This window comes from Rana temporaria, chromosome 3 (assembly GCF_905171775.1).
Source record: "Rana temporaria chromosome 3, aRanTem1.1, whole genome shotgun sequence".
NCBI classification, from domain to species: domain Eukaryota; kingdom Metazoa; phylum Chordata; class Amphibia; order Anura; family Ranidae; genus Rana; species Rana temporaria.
In genome coordinates, this window is record NC_053491.1 from 414,117,276 (window position 1) to 414,142,196 (window position 24,921).

General features: G+C 46.7%; 1 protein-coding gene across 1 annotated transcript in view; it reads left to right on the forward strand.

Moving 5' to 3' along the window:
* The window catches only part of LOC120933091 (disintegrin and metalloproteinase domain-containing protein 28-like), a 150,991-nt gene that overhangs the window by 29,225 nt on the left and 96,845 nt on the right, over nucleotides 1-24,921 (forward strand). Inside the window, exon 2 of the mRNA XM_040346090.1 lies at nucleotides 14,842-15,034. Within this exon, the coding sequence (XP_040202024.1) occupies nucleotides 14,860-15,034 (175 nt within the window). The 5' untranslated portion in view covers nucleotides 14,842-14,859. The remainder of the gene's footprint in view (nucleotides 1-14,841; nucleotides 15,035-24,921) is intronic.

Sequence of the window (24,921 nt, forward strand, 5' to 3'; positions counted from 1 at the left end):
AGGGATCGTACAGGTCTTCTGATGAGAAAATGTTGGAAAGACTCTTTCTGGGAGCTTTTGCTTTCTTGGAGGTGTCCATATCAGGATCCATCGGTGCGTTGAAGTCTCCACAGATCAAGAGGTGGCCTTTCTGAATTTTTCTTGTCTTCCCAATCACTTTTTGGATGAATTGGTGGGGATTTTTATTGGGGGCATATATATTGACAATAGTGTATGTCACGTTGTCTAAGGTGGCAACCAGAATTATGTATCTTCCTTGGGTGTCAGTTTTGAGATCTATTTGTTGGAACGAGACAGTGTCTTTGATAGCTATTTCCACCCCTTTTTTTTTTCTTTCTTTCGTTGCTGGAGAGGAAAATGTGGGGGAAATTATGATGTTTGAAGGTAGGTGTTTTATCCTTAGCGAAATGGGATTCCTGGATGCAAACAACATCGCTTCCGAATTTAATTGCATCTGTCTACAACGCTTTTCTTTTATGAGGGCTGTTCAAGCCTTTGACATTGAAAGACATGAGTTTAAGTGGCATATCTTATCAGTTGAAGATGCTCTGTTGTAGATTCAGTCTTGTAGGAGATAGTTTTTTTTGTGGGTAGATGGTATATCATTGTGGCGTAGTAATATTGTTTTGCCAGTAGATGGTGGTGTCGCTTTAGAAATAGTGTACAGGCAGCATAAAAAAAAAAAAAACAGAAAATGGTGAACAAACCAGGGAAGGAAAATCAACAAAAGCTTAGTAAAAAAAAAAGAATAGGAGTTGTTGTGCTCCAACTCCTGTGTACATGACTATGTACTTCCAATCGGTTGGGGGTAAAAACTTGGAGAAGTCTAGTCGGGAATTATTTAAAATCTGGATTCCCTGAGCTGCAAAAGGCCCTTAAACATGGGCATAAGAGAGATTTGTGAGGCCTCAGTTTGTACCTGAAGACCGCGACATTAAAAATTGTCATGAGGATTTTTTTTTTTTATTGTCATGAGAGGATTTTTAAGCCGTTTTCCAGTCCTGGGAAATGGGACCAGGTGTAGTAGTGTCCATTTTGGTATTTTCTTGGTTTGGGAGTGGACCCCCATGAGCGGAGGATTTTCAGACCCTGTTCCATTCCGTTAATAGTGTATGAGGTGCCTTTAAATTCTACCAGAATTTTTGTGGGGAAGCCCCATTTGTAAATTATGCCATGGTTTCTCAGCACTTTAGTGATCGAGTTTAGATTTTTGCGAGCTAAGATTGTCGCTTGTGAGAAATCCAAGTAAAGGATTATTCCAGAATACGGATCTGGGAGTGGCGAGTGGCGCCGAGCGAATTGCATCAGTTGTTCCTTGACATTGAAAAAGTGGATCCTAGCAATGACATCTCTAGGTATATTCTCTGCTATATAATGCAGTTTAGGTAGTCTATGTGCCCTGTCAATTTCCAGCTCTTGTTGAGGAGTGGCAGGGATTAGATCAGAAATCATGGTTTTAATGAAGCGTTTTAGGTCTGCTGGCTTCACATTCTCAGGTATACCTCTGAATTTTATGTTATTTCTTCGATTTCTGTCTTCAATTTGTCCGACTTTGATCCTGAGTTGTCTCATTTCTTCTTCTAGATCAAAGTGGGAGTCCACTAATTAATTGTGCGCAGCAGTGAAATCGCACATTTTATTCTCCATATAATCTACCCTTTCTCCCAGAGCATCAATCTCCAATTTAGATTTGTGCATAAGGCTGATCATATCATGCTGTAATGCACCTCTTAGGCCCCATACTCACGACCAAACATGTCTGCTGAAACTGGCCCGCAGGCCAGTTTCAGCAGACATGTTTGGTCGTGTGTAGGTGCGAGCGGGCCGAATTCCAGCAAACATTTGCCCGCCGGGCCTTTTCCCAGCAGACAAATATTCCTGGACTTGTTTTAAAACAGCCCGCTGGAATTCAGCCCGCTCGGACATGTACGGTCGTCAGTACAGACCTACCGTACATGTCCAGGCGCCCGCCGTCCCTCGCATGCGTCGAATGACTTCGACGCATGCGTGGAAGCATTTTAAAGGCGGGCCGCCCACGTCGCCGCGTCATTGTCGCGGCGACACCGCGTCATCGACGCGGCGACACCGCGGACACGCCCCGCGTATTGTTTACGCGCGGACTTCTGTACGATGGTGTGTACAACCATCGTACAGAAGCCCTCTGGCAGACATGTATGGTGGAAACGGTCCGACGGACCGCTTTCACCATACATGTTTGTCCGTGTGTACCCGGCCTTAAAGATATGATCATATCTTTAAAGGTAGTGTCCAGTATTGGTAAATAAGTAGTGGGCATAGCCTGTAGTTTTTCATCATAGGGATTTTTGTCCAGGCTACAGGCAAGGTCTGTATGAGGTGTGTGAGGATTACCGTGTTCAGAGGAGATCCTCCTTTTTTGCCTCACTGGATGCCGCATGTCATCCAGGCGATTGCTGTCAGGCTGGGGCTGTGTAGCTGTGAGATTTTCTCCCTCACTCATGGAGAGAGGGAGCAGGGCGCTGTTCTGCATTGCAGTGAGGTGAGGGAGCAGCGCCATCTTGTTCTCTTTGCAGCCCAGCCGGGCTGCAGAATGCGCTGAGTTTGCGGGGCCCCTCTCTGTTCTTCCTGTTAGCCGACATGTCTGCTACAGTCCCGGTAAGTTCCAGTATCGCTCTGTGTTGTTTAGGGCTCACAGGTCGCTGTGTAAGTTGCTCAGGGAGATCCGTTCTCATAGAGCTCCCTCAGAATGCAGCCATACAGTTCTGCGGCTGACCACGCCCCCCTGTATACACACACACACACACACACACACACACACACAATACAGTATATATACACACACACACACAGTATATACACATCAGCATTTTCACCCAAAAATCAGCCTGATTGAACACATTGCTGCCCCCATCTCCTGATATGCTGGGACTTGTAGTGCCCCATCAGCTGACAGACACATGAGTTGGTAATACAGGAGAGGAGGGGACTGTGCCTTTATAGTGGTGGGCAGCTAATGAGTATGGAGATGTAGTTAGTAGAGATTGGGGGAAGACATTCAGGACATGTCCTTCCTCCAGCAGCAGTGCACTTGTCACCCACAAAAATCGATCTAATAGCCTCAGAGACAGGAGGAGGTAACACATCCTCTCCCTCGATGCTCACGAGGGGAATCCACTGACAGGAATCAGGCAGCAGTTCGTCCCACACTGCAGGCTGTGTCCCCGCCTCCCTCTTCTCCAGCAGTCTCTCCTGGTTCTGTGTCAAAAAAGCTGCACTGTGGAAGGGGGCGTGTACAGCTTGTTCCTATTGGCTTAGAGGGCAGTGCAGAGGCGGGGCAGCTATAAACTCCAGATTTTTACATCAAAATAATGTCGGTCTCAGACATTTTAAGAACAGATGTAAAAATACACAGATTTTTACATACTGGGCCATATTCTCAAACAAGTTACACCGGCGTATATGGAGATGCGCGGCGTAAGTGTAAAGATGCGCCGTCCTATCTATGCGCCGTAGTCACAGAACCAGATCCGCCAGAAATCAGGCTACTCCTGTCCGTCTTAACTAGTTTAAGTTTACGCAGCGTAGGCGTATATTTCAGCTGATGGCATCCTAGGCTGCCATAGAATTAGTATTCAAATATGCAAATGATGTAGATGCGCTGATTCCCGAACCTACGCGCGATCGGCTTAGGCTAAGCGCCGTGCGCGTAAGACGATTGTCCGGCTGAAAGTTACCCCTTATAAAGCTTGGTTAACTTTGCTCCAGACCTGAGTAAGTTAGCTTGAAAAAAGCAAATACAGCAGCACCATCCCGGACGAGCTGAGCAACCAAATTTTTTGGAAAACACATTCGTATGCCAACATGCCAGGGGCAGGCGTGGTCTTAGCACTGCTAGTGTGTGAGGAGGAAGAGGCACTTAGAAGGAGGAGGGCACGGAGGAGGGCACGTGAGAGGATCTACCCACAGCGCATTAGCCTCTTTGGCATGGCTGATGTGGATGTGTATCACCGTTATAGATTCAGCCCTGATGCCATCCTTGAAATTACCAGAGCCCTGAAGAATGACATCAGCAGCCCAACACAACGATCCCATGCAGTGCAGCCACTGGTGAAGGTCCTGGCAACATTGCATTTTCTTGCCACAGGCTCTTTTCAAAGAACCAGTGGAGACGTGGTTGGGATATCCCAAACCAGCATGAGTAGATGCGTGCACCAAGTTGTCCCCGCAATACTCCGACGCATGTCGCACCACATAATCAGACCCACCCAGGAGGACATGCGGCTGAAGGCAATGACAGATTTCTGCCTAATTGATGGTTTCCCACGCACTGTGGGTGCAATTGATTGTACCCATGTGGCAATACAGCCCCCCCACGAGACCGAGCACATATACCGCAACAGAAAACATTGGCATTCCATCAATGTCCAAGTGATCGTGGATGCACATGGCCTCATATGGCACGTCCGTGCAAAACACCCCGGATCCAGCCATGACAGCTTTATATTCAGGCAAAGTGACATCCCAAGACAATTTGAGCAGAATGTGTATGGGGACAGTTGGCTGGTTGGTGAGTGACATGGGTGTCAGGTATGACTGTCCCCCCCCATGATGCAGACATCACGAGGGGCACATGCATTACTAACATCCTCCTCTCTTTTCCCTTCCAGGTGACTCTGCATATGCCCTGGGACCTCATCTCATGACTCCATTCCGCAATCCCCAAACACCAGGAGAGAGAAGATATAACGAAGCACACGCACGCACCCGTGCAGTGGTTGAGCGAACATTTGGCATCCTTAAGTCACGCTTTCGATGCCTGGATAAGACTGGGGGTACCCTGCTGTATTCCCCCAACTTCGTGTGCCAAATCATCGCTGCATGTTGCGTGCTGCACAACTTTGCAGTGAGAAAGGGCCTGCAGATTGACCTACGTGATGACCTGACCCCCCAACCACCATGTCCCCCCCTAACCGAGGCTACCCCGTCTGCTGATGGTACAGCAGTCAGGAGATGTCTCGTGGAGCGAATCTTTGAACGTTAAACACACACATTAAACATGGCACACAGAAAATGCACGCATGCACACCACTGTGGTCCCTAACACACACCCCACATGCACAGAACATTGGATTAGACCGAAGTACACCGCACGGTACTAAGGAGCAGCAACGCCGCGTCAAGGCCCCAATGATGTTGCTGTCCATTCATACGTCATTCATACGGACCTGGGGAGAACTTATCACCAGCGCCCGAGGGTGACCCCCCTTACTGGCAGGAATGTCACCACCCCACATTCACACACCATTCACACTGTACTCTGCAACACTGCCTGTGTGCAGCACCCAAAATTAAAAAAAAAGCTCTTAACCACAGCAAATAATAAAATATGCTCTTAACCAGAGCAAATAATAAAATATGCTCTTAACCAGAGCAAAAATTAAAATATGCTCTTAACCAGAGCAAATAGTTAAAAAAGCTATTAACCAGAGCAAATGAAGAATAAATAATCACTTGCCCCGGCGCGGGCTACGCCTGGTGCCCAGGTTCCTGGCCCTCACTTGCCTGGGGGGAGCTGGGGCATCAGGTGGAGGAACATCCCCAGGTGGAGGAACATCCCCAGGTGCCTCCCTGCCTGCCTGTCTGCCCTCCAAAGCCAGTGCTATGCGGGTGAGCAATGACTCCTGGGTAGCTGTCTGGGCCTGAACAGCCCTTCGCAGGCACCTGACCTCCCCCACAAGTTCGGCAGTTGTAGTCTGCAGCTCACCCAGGCTGGTGATTGTGGCTGCGCTGTTTCCAGCCACATCTTGGAGAGCATCTGGTACTGCTCCTGAGGAGGCCAAGCTGTCGGACAGGCGCCTCAACTCCACCAAGATATCCCCCATATGACGGCTTTGCTGGTCCTGCTGCCTGGCCAGATTCTCATGCAGCATTTCTGCCGCACCCCTTGTCCTGTGGGTAGCCCTCCTGGGGACAGGAGTGGCTGGGCCCCTTGCATAGAGTGAGGACCTTGAGGGGCTGGAGATGAGGGGGATGGGACGGGAGGGACTGGAGAGGGTGTTGGAGGACCCTGAGGGGCTGGAGATACGGGGGCTTTGTGATGGTCCTGCCACCACATGCGACTCCTCCAAAAAAAGGAAGACCTCCTGCTCGCTGTGGACCACCTCTTCGTGGACCACCTCTTCCTGGACCACCTCTTCCTGGACCTCCTCCTCAACAACCTCCTGCGCGGAGGACTGACCACTCCCCTCCACCAAGGCCTGTTGGCTTCCCAGGAGGTCAGTCACAGAAGCAGACTGCTCAGTGGATGATGGTCTGTGACGGCCACTGGCAGCATCGGATGGCCCCGCTTCATCCTGCTCACCTGTGGTTGACACAAAACATTCACATGTTGGTGGACCCACACACTTGTCACATAACCCACCACCCCCACCACACATGCAACACACCAGAAGATAAAACACACTTACCTGTCCTCATGGGTGGCTCACTTGAGTCATGGCCCTCCAGGCCCTCCACCTGCTCCCTCCGAAGGCAGTGGGCAATCACTTCCTCCTCTTGAGTGAGCCGGGTAGAACAGGGTGGCCCCCCTCCTGTGCCCCTGGCATGCTTTGCAATGATGGCCATCTTGTTCCTGACCACACCACGCAGGTCATTCATTTTTTTCAGAATTTCCTGGGGGGTCCTTGCCTCATGGCCTAAGGCATTGACCTGGGCAGTCACTTTCCTAAGGATCTCCTCCTTTTTGGTTTTACTTGTGCTGCCACTGTCAGCACCATGGAGTCTTGAATCGTATCTCTCCATGGCAGAGACTACGATGGCCCTCTCATCTTGGCTGAAATTTTTTTTTCTCCTTTCCTTCCTGGGTCCAGGCATTGCAAAGCTAAAGAGCAAAATCTCACGGACACCACCAACAGAATAAATGGAGTCACTTTGCACTCGTTGGGCGCATGTGGTGACGCTTTTATGCACTGGGCCGGCCCAACTCAGCAGGGATTTACGACTACTGTTGTTTTGCGCATGCGCAGAGGGCGGGGCACGTCCGGCGCATGCTCCGTTCGGTCTGGACATCATTTGCATGGGGTCACGGTTCATTAGCATTCTTCACGCCCACATCCCTCCTACCGTCACTTGCGCCTACTTACGCCGACACATTTCAGCTCCGCGAGCGCAACGTAGGACGCATGTGGTACGGGAATATGGGAGAGCTCTCTCCAAGTTAAGCCGGCGTAGCGCAACTATGATGCGCTACACCTGAGTAAATATGCGCCGATCTACGAGAATATGGCCCACTGTCCCTAGTTTTACTGAGGCTGGCCACCCTGATGGGGCCCCCTAGTGGCATGGGGCCCTTGGTCACTGCCCAAATGGTCAGTCCGCCCCTGCCTGGAGATGAGCGTGAGAGGAGGAAACAAGGAAGATTGAGAGGAGCGTAGATGATGGTTTGGGTGATATTTGGAGACAAGATTGGTAATGTACCTCAGGGCAGAGTTGTGAATGGCTTTGTATGTTGCGGTTAGTATTTTGAATTTATTTCACTGGGTGATCGGGAGTCAGTGTAGGGATTGGCAGAGAGGAGTGGCAGACACTGAGTGGTTGGCAGGGGTGGACTGGGACAAAAATTTGGCCCTGGACTTCATCCAGACCGGCCCACTTAATTTTTGCACACACACAAAAACAGTAAACTATACGCAGTTGTCGGTAAAAATATCGGCGTTTTACCGCCGACGCTATGGGCGGCTCAGTGTGAAAGGGTCTAATAAATCAGTTACTATGACCAGCGGCAGTGCATTTCCCCCCCCCCCAGCCTTGCTGCATATTAAAAAAATCACAGACACATACACTGACCCCCCCTCCTTACACAAACACTGACCCCCCCCTCCTTACACAAACACTGACCCCCCCTCCTTACACAAACACTGTCCCCCCCCTCCTTACACAAACACTGTCCCCCCCCTCCTTACACAAACACTGTCCCCCCCCCCTCCTTACACAAACACTGACCCCCCCCCCTCCTTACACAAACACTGACCCCCCCCTCCTTACACAAACACTGTCCACCCCCTCCTTACACAAACACTGTCCCCCCTATCCTTACACAAACACTGTCCACCCCCTCCTTACACAAACACTGACCCCCCCCCTCCTTACACAAACACTGACCCCCCCCTCCTTACACAAACACTGTCCACCCCCTCCTTACACAAACACTGTCCCCCCCTATCCTTACACAAACACTGACCCCCCCTCCTTACACAAACACTGACCCCCCCCCCTTACACAAACACTGACCCCCCCTTACACAAACACTGACCCCCCCTCCTTACACAAACACTGACCCCCCCCTCCTTACACAAACACTGACGACCCCCCCTCCTTACACAAACACTGACCCCCCCTCCTTACACAAACACTGACCCCCCCCCTCCTTACACAAACACTGACCCCCCCATCTTACACAAACACTGACCCCCCCATCTTACACAAACACTGACCCCCCCCTCTTTACACAAACACTGACCCCCCCCTCCTTACACAAACACTGACCCCCCCTCCTTACACAAACACAGACCCCCCCTCCTTACACAAACACAGACCCCCCCTCCTTACACAAACACTGTCCACCCCCTCCTTACACAAACACTGTCCCCCCCCTCCTTACACAAACACTGACCCCCCCCTCCTTACACAAACACTGTCCACCCCCTCCTTACACAAACACTGTCCCCCCCTATCCTTACACAAACACTGACCCCCCCTCCTTACACAAACACTGACCCCCCCTCCTTACACAAACACTGACCCCCCCTTACACAAACACTGACCCCCCCCTTACACAAACACTGACCCCCCCTCCTTACACAAACACTGACGACCCCCCCTCCTTACACAAACACTGACGACCCCCCCTCCTTACACAAACACTGACCCCCCTCCTTACACAAACACTGACCCCCCCTCCTTACACAAACACTGACACCCCCCCTCCTTACACAAACACTGTCCCCCCTCCTTACACAAACACTGACCCCCCCCCATCTTACACAAACACTGACCCCCCCCTCCTTACACAAACACTGACCCCCCCATCTTACACAAACACTGACCCCCCCTCCTTACACAAACACTGACCCCCCCTCCTTACACAAACACTGACACCCCCCCTCCTTACACAAACACTGACCCCCCCCATCTTACACAAACACTGACCCCCCCTCCTTACACAAACACTGACCCCCCCTCCTTACACAAACACTGACCCCCCCCTCCTTACACAAACACTGACCCCCCCTCCTTACACAAACACTGACCCCCCCCTCCTTACACAAACACTGACGCCCCCTCCTTACACAAACACTGTCCCCCCCCTCCTTACACAAACACTGACCCCCCCCTCCTTACACAAACACTGACCCCCCCTCCTTACACAAACACTGACACCCCCCCCTCCTTACACAAACACTGACCCCCCCCCATCTTACACAAACACTTACCCCCCCTCCTTACACAAACACCGACCCCCCCCTCCTTACACAAACACTGACCCCCCCCTCCTTACACAAACACTGACCCCCCCCTCCTTACACAAACACTGTCCCCCCCTATCCTTACACAAACACTGACCCCCCCTCCTTACACAAACACTGACCCCCCCTCCTTACACAAACACTGACCCCCCCCCTTACACAAACACTGACCCCCCCCCTTACACAAACACTGACCCCCCCTCCTTACACAAACACTGACCCCCCTCCTTACACAAACACTGACGACCCCCCCTCCTTACACAAACACTGACCCCCCCCTCCTTACACAAACACTGACCCCCCCTCCTTACACAAACACTGACACCCCCCCTCCTTACACAAACACTGTCCCCCCCTCCTTACACAAACACTGACCCCCCCCCATCTTACACAAACACTGACCCCCCCCTCCTTACACAAACACTGACCCCCCCATCTTACACAAACACTGACCCCCCCTCCTTACACAAACACTGACCCCCCCTCCTTACACAAACACTGACACCCCCCCTCCTTACACAAACACTGACCCCCCCCATCTTACACAAACACTGACCCCCCCCTCCTTACACAAACACTGACCCCCCCCTCCTTACACAAACACTGACGCCCCCCCTCCTTACACAAACACTGTCCCCCCCTCCTTACACAAACACTGACCCCCCCCTCCTTACACAAACACTGACCCCCCCTCCTTACACAAACACTGACCCCCCCCCTCCTTACACAAACACTGACCCCCCCTCCTTACACAAACACTGACCCCCCCTCCTTACACAAACACTGTCCCCCCCTCCTTACACAAACACTGCCCCCCCCCCTCCTTACACAAACACTGACCCCCCCCTCCTTACACAAACACTGACCCCCCCTCCTTACACAAACACTGTCCACCCCCTCCTTACACAAACACTGACCCCCCCCTCCTTACACAAACACTGACCCCCCCCCTCCTTACACAAACACTGACCCCCCCTCCTTACACAAGCACTGACCCCCCCTCCTTACACAAACACTGACCCCCCCATCTTACACAAACACTGACCCCCCCCTCCTTACACAAACACTGACCCCCCCTCCTTACACAAACACTGACCCCCCCCTCCTTACACAAACACTGACCCCCCCCATCTTACACAAACACTGACCCCCCCCTCCTTACACAAACACTGACCCCCCCTCCTTACACAAACACTGACCCCCCCCTCCTTACACAAACACTGACCCCCCCCTCCTTACACAAACACTGTCCACCCCCCTCCTTACACAAACACTGACCCCCCCCTCCTTACACAAACACTGACCCCCCCCCCTCCTTACACAAACACTGACCCACCCCTCCTTACACAAACACTGACCCCCCCCTCCTTACACAAACACTGACCCCCCCCTCCTTACACAAACACTGACCCCCCCTCCTTACACAAACACTGACCCCCCCCTCCTTACACAAACACTGACCCCCCCTCCTTACACAAACACTGACCCCCCCCTCCTTACACAAACACTGACCCCCCCTCCTTACACAAACACTGACCCCCCCCTCCTTACACAAACACTGACCCCCCCATCTTACACAAACACTGACCCCCCCATCTTACACAAACACTGACCCCCCCCTCCTTACACAAACACTGACCCCCCCTCCTTACACAAACACTGACCCCCCCCCTCCTTACACAAACACTGACCCCCCCTCCTTACACAAACACTGACCCCCCCTCCTTACACAAACACTGTCCACCCCCTCCTTACACAAACACTGTCCCCCCCTCCTTACACAAACACTGTCCACCCCCTCCTTACACAAACACTGTCCCCCCTATCCTTACACAAACACTGACCCCCCCTCCTTACACAAACACTGACCCCCCCCCTACACAAACACTGACCCCCCCCTCCTTACACAAACACTGACCCCCCCTCCTTACACAAACACTGACCCCCCCTCCTTACACAAACACTGACCCCCCCTCCTTACACAAACACTGACACCCCCCTCCTTACACAAACACTGACCCCCCCCCCATCTTACACAAACACTGACCCCCCCCCCTCCTTACACAAACACTGACCCCCCTCCTTACACAAACACTGACCCCCCCCTCCTTACACAAACACTGACCCCCCCCTCCTTACACAAACACTGACCCCCCCCTCCTTACACAAACACTGCCCCCCCCTCCTTACACAAACACTGACCCCCCCCCTCCTTACACAAACACTGACCCCCCCTCTTTACACAAACACTGACACCCCCCCTCCTTACACAAACACTGACACCCACTTCCTTTCACAGTCCCCTCCTTTTTGGTAACCTTTACAGCCATCTTCTTTCTTTGCAACATAACACAGCTCCCTTTATGTCAGTGCCCCCTCCCTTACCTTACACAGCAGGGAGAAGACACTCAGAGGATGCGAAGCGTCCAAGCAGAAGGCGGGAGCTGTTCAACTTTCCATGTTACAGACAGACGATTGGTTGCTAGGACTGCCCCTAGCAACCAATCACAGGCTTTTTAACTTTTTAACAGCAACTTCTGCTCGGACAGTCTGTCTTCTATTGTATTGCATGGATGAAAGCAGCTGTGGGGGGGAAGGAGGAGAGAGGGAGAGAAGAGGTCTGAGAGGACACACAGGCAGGATGTTCAACAGGTTCACTGTTGTCACCCTGCACATGCACGCCACCCGCCATGCACCCCCTCCAGCAGCAATACTCTGCAGCCTGCACTGGAACCGTGCACTTGCAGTAGTTGCAACGGGTGCGGCCACCACCTTCCTCCCCAGCCAGCAGTCAGACTCTGCAGCCGCACGACCCGATACCGATGTGCGGGGCCCCTTCGTCCAGTACATAGCAAACACTGCCTGTATACATTCTGACTGTCAGAGTGTATACAGGCAGTGTTTGCAAATGTACTGGACGAAAGGGGCCCCGCACATTGGTATCGGGCTTGCTGCTGCAGTAAGAGTGGAGCTGTCAAATCTAAGCACTGATGATGGGGGTGCCCCCGCATATTGGCCCCGCCCATCCCCGACATCAGTGCTTCGTTTTGACAGCTCCACTCTCACTGCGGCCGCACGCCCCGCTTGCTCACCAATCATCACTGGATGTTTACACTCAGGGCGGACTCCGGGCTTTTTGGGGACCCATTCGGGGCTTTAGCCACCCCTTCCCGACGCCCCTGAGTGACAACTGGCCCACTGAGCCATCGGCCCACCGGGAAACTCCCGGTAGTCCCGATGGCCAGTCCAACCCTGGTGGTTGGTAAGGTGGATAAGTCTGGCAGCAGCATTCATGATAGACTGAAGAGGGGATAGCCTATGGAGAGGTAGGCCAATGAGAAGGGAGTTACAATAGTCAAGGCGGGAGATAACAAGGGAGTGAATGAGTAGCTTGGTGGTTTCATTTATTCAAAAGGGACATATTTTAGAGATGTTACAGAGGTGAAGTCTACAAGCTTTTGACAACGTTTGTATTTGGGGCTGAAAGGACAGGTCAGAGTCTAGGATTACACCTAGTACCCTGGCATGAGGGGAGGGATTGATGGTTGCATTATTTACTTTGTAAGATGCAAATTGTGACATCTCTTGCAAAACTGAGGGATACCCGCTGTACCTCCACATGCCTCTCATTTCCATCACTTGCTGGTAAGTACAGAAATCTTGCTCGACATTGTATGCTGGCAAATGAGTGGTCTTTGATTAAAAAGCCTTGAAGTAGCTCACAGGTGAAAGTGGGGGGGAGATAAAACTCTGCACCTTACCAAGTGTTAAAGGGGTTGTAAAAGGTAAACATTTTTTCCTAAATAGTTTCCTTTACCTTAGTGCAGTCCTCCTTCACTTACCTCATCCTTCGATTTTGCTTTTAAATGTCCTTATTTCTTCTGAGAAATCCTCACTTCCTGTTCTCCTGTCTGTAACTACACACCGTAATGCAAGGCTTTCTTCCTGGTGCGGAGTGTCGTGCTCGCCCCCTCCCTTGGACTACAGGAGAGTCAGGATGCCTACTAACAGAAAGGAGCTGTGTGTTAGTGGGCGTCCTGACTCTACTGTAGTCCAAGGGAGAGGGCGAGCACGAAACTCCACACCAGGGAGAAAGCCTTGCATTACTGTGTTGAGTTACAGACAGAAGAACAGGAAATGAGGATTTCTCAGAAGAAATAAGGACACTTAAAAGCAAAATCGAAGGAGTACTGCACTAGGGTAAAGGAAGCGTTTTAGGAAAAAATAAAATAAAAATAGATTTGTACCTTTACAACCCCTTTTAGACCCCTTTCACACTGAAGCGTTTTTACAGCGTTTTAGCGCTCTTAAAACGCTCTCCATGCATCTCAATGGACCCTTTCACACTGAGTCCTGCAAGCAGCATCTTTGGAGCAGCTTTTGGGCTCTGAAAAAAACGCTCCAAAAACGTCCCTCTCCATTTAAATGAATTGAAAGCACTGTAAAAACGCCTTACCCTTTCACACTGAGGCACTGCAAAAACACCCTAAACGTTAGGGTCTTAGCGGTGCTTTACCAGCACATTGGGATTGCAGATGAGGCTTCGCTCGAATAACGCTGTAATAACGCTCGAATAACGCCCCAGTGTGAAACGGGCCTAAGAATACTTCACTGCTTATGCACCCTGTTTATTCTGCTCTAATGAGTGTCTGGAACATACCCCAGCATTTATAGCCACACGTATGACTCCTTTGCTTTAATCCAATCATCATGAAATCAGTGGTGCCAAACTACCGCAGCATTTTTTACTGACAAAAAACATGGACAATTTACTGACTGAGCACATTTTTAACTGGCAACTCAAAAAATTATACAACTTCTATTAAAAACAAAGACAACCCATATTTAAACCGTACAAAACACAATATGGAAACACTGACAATACGCATAACAAGTAATTTGCCCGATTCACACCTAAAAAGTCAACACAACAAATTATCAGTCCTTGATATTTTGAGACAGTTGTAAAAAAAAAAAAAAAAAATTAAAAAATTATCTGTACATAATCTTATGGTTGGCAACCCTGCATTAAATGTGTCAAGGCAGATGCTGATTGTCCAAGAACAGTATCAGAGATGTGAAATCTTGTGAAACCACCCATTTCTAATTGCATAATCCAATCTAATTGTGCCAGGAGAGGTGTTAAAATGGCATTATATATGAATGACCCCTTTTAGGTATGGTGGAGAACTTTATCATCCCTTTATTTCACTGGGACCACATTGCCTAAATTCCAGTTTAAACCTAATTTTCAGACTTTTAAAAGTAGGTGATAATGCTGTTGAATAACACTGCAATGTTCTTGTGCTAATGTGTGTGAATTTTGGTGATATTACAGTTTAAGAAAGCGGGAAGCATGTGCCAACATAGCTTTCATGAGTGTGACCTTCCAGACACATGTGATGGGAAATCCAATCGCTGCCTCGATTTGTTCAAAAAAGATGGCACCTCTTGTATGGATGGCCAAGGGTATTGTCTGCATGGAAAGTGTCCAACAATGAAAAAACAGTGCATTGATCTGTGGGGTTCAGGTAACTAAGAGTGGCCATCATCTTCAATGTATGTGTGTCCTAAAAATATGCATACTGAACAGACACATTTTGCAAATATAAACTTGTCCTGAGAAGAAGGACAGCTATGTATTGTAGGTATATATGTATGATTCAATTCCAAATGTACAACGAGAATATGTGGAACTACAAGGTGTAGTATGAGGAAGCAGGTTTAAAGTGAAAACCTGTTTAACCACTTGACATCCGAGGACGTCCATGGACATCCTTGGCTTTGTGCGGTGATATCTGAATTGATGCCTGCAGCTATAGCGCCGGTTCCACCGCTTGATCGTTCTTATAGGCGGCGGGAGGGGACATCACCCCCCTCCCGCCGGTGCTTCTCTGGGCTCTCCCGTGCCATCAGGGACCCGGAGAGCAAATCGGCCAGCGTTTCTTGAGAAACCATAGAGATGACTGGTGACCAGATGGTCACCAGTCATCTCTATGACCGTCGGAGGTCCGGGCGTGACGTTATGACGTCACGCCCGGTACCCGGAAGTAAACAAAGCCGCAATCGCGGCTGTCGGCATTAGATCAGTGAATTTTTTCACCGATCTAATGCTTGTAAGCCTGACCCCACATCTCTCCATTAAGAAGACCTGTCACAGTGATTCCTATTACAAGGGATGTTAACATTCCTTGTAATAGGAAATAAAAAAAAAGTAAAATAAAGTGTTAAATTAAAAAATGAAGTAAAATAAAAATTAAATTACACATTTTTTTTTTTAAAACGCCCCTGTCCCCGGTAGCTCGCGCTTAGAAGTGAACTTGCATGCAAGTCCCGCCCACATATGTAAACGCCCTTCAAACCCCACATGTGAGGTATTGTCGCGTGCGTTAGAGCGTGTGCAACAATTCTAGCACTAGACCTCCTCTGTAACTCGAAAATAGTAACCTGTAAAAAAAAATTTAAGCGTCGCCTATGGAGATTTTTAAGTACCGAAGTTTGGCACCATTCCATGAGTGCATGCAATATTAAAGTGTGACATGTTATTTATCTATTTACTTGGCGTAACATCATACAAAAAAAAAATGGGCTAACTTTACTGTTTTGTTATTTTTTAATCCATTAAACCGTTTTTTTCCCCAAAAAAAGGCATTCGAACAATTATTGCGCAAATACTGTGCGAGAAAAAAAGTTGCAACGTCCGCCATTTTATTCCCTAGGGTGTCTGCTAAAAAAATATATATAATGTTTGGGGGTTCTGATTAATTTTCCAGGGAAAAATTGTGATTTTTACATGAAGGAGAAAAGTGCCAAAATAGGCCTGGATGTCAAGTGGTTAATGATGCATGACTTCAAAATCAGTTGAAATTAATTGATGATCTGTCAATTGACAGATACAGGTCATTAATAATCAGTTGACGGGTACAAGTGTTTAGATAAAAGACAATACAATCATTTAGAACAATGTTTTGCAAGCTTCAGTCAGCCGTTTACCATCCTCTTTGCCATAACAAAGTTCTATTGATGAAGATAGTGGAAGGAAGAGGAACAATGAGAACCAAATACTCTGCAGTAGTAACCACTCTATGGGAAACCCACAAGACAGGAAATTAATCAGCAGCTGCTTGTCAGAGAATCCCTATGCTCAGGGCTCAAGTCCTGCGGAACACGTGGGAACGGAGTTCCTGCACTTTTTTCTCAGCAGGAACTCAGTTCCCTTTGCAGGACTTGAGCAGCCGAGCCGCCCGAGCCAATAATTCACTAAGCGGCGATGCCCAGCTTGAGTCACTGTCAGGGGCAGGCGAACCTTAGTAATCCTTTATGTTACTGGCTGCTTCCTGTATATGGATTTATCAGGTAGTGTGCGGGTATTCCGTCACTTCCTCGATGCCGCAATGTCTCCTGGGAGCTTTTGTCATTGTTCCCAGGAGACATTGCGGAGGTCTGCCGCGAGTTTTCACGGGATTTAGAAAGAACTTGCGGTTTAGTAGTGGATCTTGGGTGGAAGTTCCCACACTTTTTTCCCCAGGACTTGACCCCCGCCTATGCTCTACCATCCCGTAGCCATACCTCCCTTCTGTTCTAATGGCCTTTACCACTCTGGTTGCCATACTCAGCCCCAATTTGCTGGCAATTCATGCTCTGAAAAGTCTATCACCATGGGAACTCAAGCATGGTGAACAAAAACTGAGTGTCCATGTTAATTTTAATTTGTTTTTAACCCTTTTTTGTCTTTAAAATAAATGTTATTGTAAAAAAAAAAAATTCTTTGTTTTACATAATAAAATGTAATATATTAAAAAAGATTTACAGAGCACTGTGAGTTAGCAAAATAAACACTGCAGTAAAAACAGCCTGTTTTTGCTTGATTGAAACCTTGGAAGTAGCTTTTGAAGAAGCATGAGTCAGTGAGATAAGCCATATCGCTTTTTACAACAATTTCTAAGAACACAGTGGAAATCGCATGAAAAGTGTAAGGGCTTACCTTGGTTGGAGTCCATAATGCAGAGTTGTATGCTCACCCTTGTAAATACAAGGTAAGAAGCTACCTGGTCTGTGAGTCTGTGCACAGGGGCTTGACAGAAATTTGCCAAAGGATAGTCGGAGTAAAGCCGTAGTCATTGATTCCAGAATTCAGAATAAACTATCAACATAGACAGGGTCAGAAGCTGGAGTCAGTCTTGTAGCTGTAACTAGAATACAGGAACCTTTGGCAATGATAGAAACAAAACAATGAACTGACAAATCCCTCAGAGTGAGGCAGTGTTTTATACCCTAGTTGATTAGGTAACCTGTCTCAGCTGAACCAGAAGTGTCAGGTGCAGATTGCAAGGAGATCCAGAGAAAGGCGATCAGCACATCATTCAGAACTATGCTTAGCTAGAAAGCAGGCAGAATACCAAACTGAGGAGTGGCTCAGAAGTAAAGAACCAAAGCAGCAACCGAAAGGTCCCGGGTTCAATACCATCTAGAGCCACTTGGGGAGCGACCATGCCTAGCCGTCTGCTTGGCACGGTAGGCCAACTGGTGACTAGGTAGACAATACATGATATTCATATCCAATATTTCATATTTACTGGGCGAAAGTAAAGAAAATTAATACATTTTTACAGTTGTGCTCATAAGTTTACATCCTGGCAGAATGTATGATTTCTTGGCCATTTTTCAGAGAATCCAGTTGCAAGAAAAAGTATGTAAACCCATTTGAAATGATATGGATTTCTGCACAATTTGGTCGTAAAATGTGATCTGATCTTCAAGTCACAACAATAGACAATTACAGTCTGCTTAAACTAATAACACACAAATAATTAAATGTTACCATGTTTTTATTGAACACATCATGTAAACATTCACAGTGCAGGTGGAAAAAGTATGTGAACCCCTAAACTAATGACATCTCCAAGAGCTAATTGGAGTGAGGTGTCAGCCAACTGGAGTTCAATCAATGAGATGAGATTGGAGGTGTTGGTTACAGCTGCCCTGCCTATAAAAAAACACACACCAGTTCTGGGTTTGCTTTTCACAAGAAGCATTGCCTCATGTGAATGATGCCTCGCACAAAAGAGCTCTCAGAAGACCTACGATTAAGAATTGTTGACTTACATAAAGCTGGAAAGGGTTATAAAAGTATCTCCAAAAGCCTTGCTGTTCATCAGTCCACGGTAAGACAAATTGTCTATAAATGGAGAAAGTTCAGCACTGCTGCTACTCTCCCTAGGAGTGGCCGTCCTGTAAAGATGACTGCAAGAGCACAGAGCAGACTGCTCAATGAGGTGAAGAAGAATCCTAGAGTGTCAGCTAAAGACTTACAAAAGTCTCTGGCATATACTAACATCCCTGTTAGTGAATCTACGATACGTAAAACACTAGACAAGAAAGGATTTTGTGGGAGGATATGTTAGAATATTATTTCAAATTCATAATTCGGCACTTATAGGTGTTTTATTATATTCATGGCAAGCTTGCAAAACATATTTGGTTTTATGATTAATCATAATAATTAGGTATGAGTGAATTACCTTGATCAATTGATATGACATGATTCTTCAATCTAAAGCTGAGCATTGCTGGATATTTCTGGTTAGCAATTTGAGAATGACACATAAGGAATCTTGGTGTAGGGTCACAAGAATAGATTTTCAGAATAGATTTATGTAGTGAGATAAATAATATATTTTTTTATATCTCTTGTTAAGTTAGTTTAGTAAAATCGTATTTATATTAGTATATAGATACTTAATGAAGTTATAGCTGTCAGGGCTGGACTGGGACAAAAATTTGGCCCTGGACTTCATCCAGACTGGCCCACTTTGATAGGTCTCTCCCATGGCGGCCGGACAACCGCACCCACTTTGAAAGATAACACTGACATATTTAGATGGACAAGAAGAACAGACCAAAAGTCTAAGAACATAGGGCCAAATCCACAAAAATCCACGCCGCGGAACATAACTTTTCGGATTTAAGTTACACCGCCGCAAAATTCCCAAGTTAGGTGCCGATCCACAAAGCACTTACCTGGAAATTTGCGGCGCTGTAACTTAAATCCGTCCGGCGCAAGGCGTTCCTATTCAAATGGGCGAGTCCCATTTAAATTAGGCGCGCTCCCGCGCCGGACGTACTGCGCAAGCTCCGTCGGGTAACTTACCCGACGTGCATTGCGCTAACTGACGTCGCTCCGACGTCATTTGCTTAGACGTTAACGTAAATGGCGTCCAGCGCCATTCACGGACGTCTTACGCAAACGACGTAGAATTTTAAAATTTGACGCGGGAACGACGGCCATACTTAACATGGCTTAAGAGAACTAGGGCTAAGCCCTAGTTTTACGCGGCGGAACTCGACGTAAACGACGTAGATTTAGAGCGACGGGCCCGTCGGAACGTTCGGGGATCGCCGTAACTGGTCATTTGCATATTCTACGCCGGCCGCAATGGCCTCGCCACCTAGCGGCCGGCCTAGAATTGCATCCTTAAGATCTGGCAGTGTAATTCAATTACACGTCGGATCTTCTGCCTATCTCTTGGAAACTGATTCTGTGGATCAGTTCCAAAGATAGAAACAGAGATCCGGCGGCGTATCAGTAGATACGCCGCCCTATCTCTTTTGAGGATTTGGCCCAAAATTTCCTGCTTCTTCTTCACTTTGGAAACTCTCAGACAAAATGGAGTCTGAAGCCAGCACGCAGAAACCACACATGCTTTCATAAGCTTGCTACAGCACCATCTATTCTATTTCATATATTTTTATCTACACTAAACTGAACTGTAATACTATTTTTCATTGTGTTTATGATGCCACCTGTGTGTTAATAAACTCACACATTATTTTCAAGTCAACCTGACTATGAATGCTGTTCATTCAGAAACGCCCTTGAGATACAAGAATATTAGATATTATTAACTATTCTTTCAGGATACCACAGAGGAAGCCACTGCTGTCCAAAAAAAAAAAACTTTGCTGCAAATTAACAATTTGCACAAGAGCACCTGGATGTTCCACAGCAGTACTGGCAAAATAATATGTGGACAGATGAAACCAAAGTTGAGTTGTTTGGAAGAAACCCACAACTCTATGTGTGGAGAAAAAGAGGCACAGCACACCAACATCAAAACCTCATCCCAACTGTGAAGTATGGTGGTGGGGGCATCATGATTTGGGGCTGCTTTGCTGCATCAGGGCCTGGACGGATTGCTATCATCGAAGGAAAAATGAATTCCCAAGTTTATGAAGACATTTTACAGGAGAACTTAAGGCCATCTATCCACCAGCTGAAGCTCAACAGAAGATGGGTGTTGCAACAGGACATCGACTCAAAGCATAGAAGTCAATCAACAACAGAATGGCTTAAACAGAAGAAAATATGCCTTCTGGAGTGGCCCAGACAGAGTCCTGACCTCAACCCGATTGAGATGCTGGGGCATGACCTCAAGAAAGCGATTCACACCAGACATCCCAAGAATATTGCTGAACTCAAACAGTTCTGTAAAGAGGAATGGTCAAGAATTACTCCTGACCGTTGTGCACGTCTGATCTGCAAATACAGAAAACATTTGGTTGAAGTTATTGCTGCCAAAGGAGGTTCAACCAGTTATTAAATCCAAGGGTTCACATACTTTTTCCACCTGCACTGTGAATGTTTACATGGTGTGTTCAATAAAAACATGGTAACATTTAATTATTTGTGTGTTATTAGTTTAATCAGACTGTGATTGTCTATTGTTGTGACTTAGATGAAGATCAAATCACATTTTATGACCAATTTGTGCAGAAATCCATATCATTCCAAAAGGGTTCACATACTTTTTCTTGCAACTATATGAATGATAACCCAAAAACTTTTCTTTCATTCATGGTTAGTGTTTGGCTGAAGCCATTTATTATCAATCAACTGTGTTTACTCTTTTTAAATCATAATGACAACAGAAACTACCCAAATGACCCTGATCAAAAGTTTACATACCCCAGTTCTTAATACTGTGTATTGCCCCCTTTAACATCAAAGCTTGAAGTCTTTTGTGGTATTTGTGGATGAGGCTCTTTATCTTCGCAGATGGTAAAGCTGCCCATTCCTCGTGGCAAAAAGCCTCCAGTTCCTGTAAATTATTGGGCTGTCTTGCATGAACTGCACGTTTGAGATCTCCCCAGAGTGGCTCAATGATATTGAGGTCAGGAGACTGAGATGGCCACTCCAGAACCTTCACTTTATTCTGCTGTAGCCAATGACAGCTCAACTTGGCCTTGTGTTTTGGATCATTGTCATGTTGGAATGTCCAAGTACATCCCATGCACAGCTTCCTGGCTGATGAATGCAAATGTTGCTCCAGTATTTTTTGATAACATACTGCATTAATCTTGCCATCAATTTTGACAACATTTTCTGTGCCTTTTGTAGCTCACACATCCCCAAAACATCATCGATTCACCTTCGTGTTTCACAGTAGGAATGATGTACCTTTCATCATAGGCCTTGTTGATGCCTCTCCAAATGTCACGTTGATGGTTGTGGCCAAAAAGCTAAATTGTGGTCTTATCCCTCCAAATGATTTTGTGCCAGAAGGTTTGAGGCTTGTCTCTGTGCTGTTTGGCATATTGTAAGGGGAATACTTTGTGGCATTTGCACAGTAATAGCTTTCTTCTGACGACTCGATCATGCAGCCCATCTTTCTTCAAGTGCCTCCTTAATGTGCATCTAGAAACCGCCACACCACATGTTTTCAGAGTCTTGTATTTCACCTGAAGTTATTTGTGTGTTTTTCTTTGCATCTCGGACAATTTTACTGGCAGTTGTGGCTGAAATTTTTGTTGGTCTACCTGGCCGTGGTTTAGTTTCAACAGAACCCCTCATTTTCAACTTCTTGATTAGAGTTTGAACACTGTTGATTGGCATTCTTAATTCCTTGGATATCTTTTTAAAATTATTCATTGAGAGGATTTGCTCCACTATTCATGTTCCTGAGGGAAGGGCCTGTGGAAGAGGTCTCACTCCTAATCCTATTCCTATCTGAGCCAAGTAGGTGGCAGAGACTTGTTCCTTCTCAACAGTTCCGAGTGACACCCTGGCTGCCAAACCTGTGAGAGGGACCTGTCCAGGTGCACTATACCCACTCCGGCTGGAGTGGCGACAAGTAAGAGTTATCGTTTGAAGCAGGATTGCTTCAGTTATCCATAGGCCTGAATCTGCAAAACTCTTTCATCAATCTTTCTCTATCTACCTCGAGTTAACTGTTGGTCATGTTGGACCAGTAATAAAAGCACAGAAAACGTCACCCTGCTGTCTGGACATTCCGTGATTACTCTCATCATCATCATCCCTAGACACAGAGGTAACATACTGTAACATGCGTCCCAATCTAACCAGCGGCTTCTGAGGGGGTAGCGCTACACATGTTATCAGGCCAATATAACCAGGGTATGTAAACTTTTAATCAGGGTAATTTGGCTAGTTTCTGTTGTCATTATGATTTAAAGAGTAAACACAGTTGATTGATAACCAGGGTATGTACATTTTGATCAGAGTAATTTGGGTAGTTTCTGTTGTCATTATAAATTAACTGTGTTTACTCTTTAAATCATGATAAGTGGCTTCAGCCAAACACTAACCATGAGTGAAAGAAATGTTTTTGTGTTATCATTCATATTCTCTGAAAAAAGGCCAAGAAATCATAGATTCTGCCAGGGTATGTAAACTTATGAGCACAACTGTATATTTCCTGACCCCCCCCCCCCAAAAAAAACAAAAAACAAAAAAACAATCTATACAAAACAGGCTGTGCAACAATGAAGCTTACTAAAATTGTTTACAAAAGATAGAAAACAATTATCAATTCAAAAAAATAAAAACTGGACATTAACCACTTAAGACCCGGACCTTTAGGCAGCTAAAGGACCTAGCCAGGTTTTGCCATTCGGCACTGCGTCACTTTAACAGACAATTGCGCGGTCGTGGCTCCCAAACAAAATTGGCGTCTTTTTTCCCCACAAATAGAGCTTTCTTTTGGTGGTATTTGATCACCTCTTTTTATTTTTTGCGCTATAAACAAAAATAGAGCGACAATTTTGAAAAAAATTCAATATTTGTTACTTTTTGCTATAATAAATATCCCCCAAAAATATATATTAAAAAAATGTTTTCCTCAGTTTAGGCCGATATGTATTCTTCTAACTATTTTTGTTAAAAAATATTGCAATAAGCGTTTATCGGTTGGTTTGCGCAAAATTTATAGCGTTTACAATATAGGGGATAGTTTTATTGCATTTTTATTATTATTATTTTTTTTTAATACTAATGGCGGCGATCAGCGATTTTTTTCGTGACTGCGACATTATGGCGGACACTTCGGACAATTTTGACACATTTTTTGGACCATTTTCATTCTCACAGCAAAACATGCATTTAAAATGCATTGTTTAGGAGTTAACCACAAGGGGGCGCTGATGGGGTTATGTGTAACCTCATGTTTGTTTACAACTGTAGGGGGGGTGATTTTTTTTGTGACTGCGACATTATGGCGGACACTTCGGACAATTTTGACACATGTTTGGGACCATTGTCATTTTCACAGCAAAAAATGCATTTAAAATGCATTGTTTACTGTGGAAATGACAGTTGCAGTTTGGGAGTTAACCACAGGGGGCGCTGAAGAGGTTATGTTTCACCTAATGTGTGTTTACAACTGTAGGGGGGTGTGGCTGTAGGTGTGACATCATCGATTTTGTATCCCTATAAAAGGGATCACACGATCGATGATGCTGCCACAGTGAAGAACGGGGAAGCTGTGTTTACATATGGCTCTCCCCGTTCTTCAGCTCCAGGGACCGATCGCGGGACTCCAGCGGCGATTGGGTCTGCGGGTCCCGCGGTCCCGGAGCTTCGGAATGGGTACCCACGGCTGGGTACAAGCACAGGACGTACCTATACGTGCATGTGCCCAGCAGTGCCATTCTGCCAACATAAATGTGCAGGAGGTGGTCCTTAACCACTTCCATACTGGGCACTTAAACACCCTCCTGACCAGACCAATTTTCAGCTTTCGGTGCTCTTACACTTTGAATGACAATTACTCAGTCATGCAACACTGTACCCAAATGATTTTGTTGTCCTTTTTTTCCCCACAAATAGAGCTTTCTTTTGGTGGTATTTGATCACCTCTGCGTTTTTTATTTTTTGCGCTATTAATGAAAAAAGACAGAAAATTTGAAAAAAAAAAGATTTTTTCTTAGTTTCTGTGATAAAATTTTGCAAATTATTAATTTTTCTTCATAAATTTTGGCCACAATTTATACTGCTACATGTCTTTGATAAAAATAACCCAAAGTTTTTGGAAATTATTTGGTCTGTGTGAAAGTTTTAGAGTCTACAAGCTATCGTACAAATCATAAAAAATTATCACATCTGATCACACCTGATGTACTG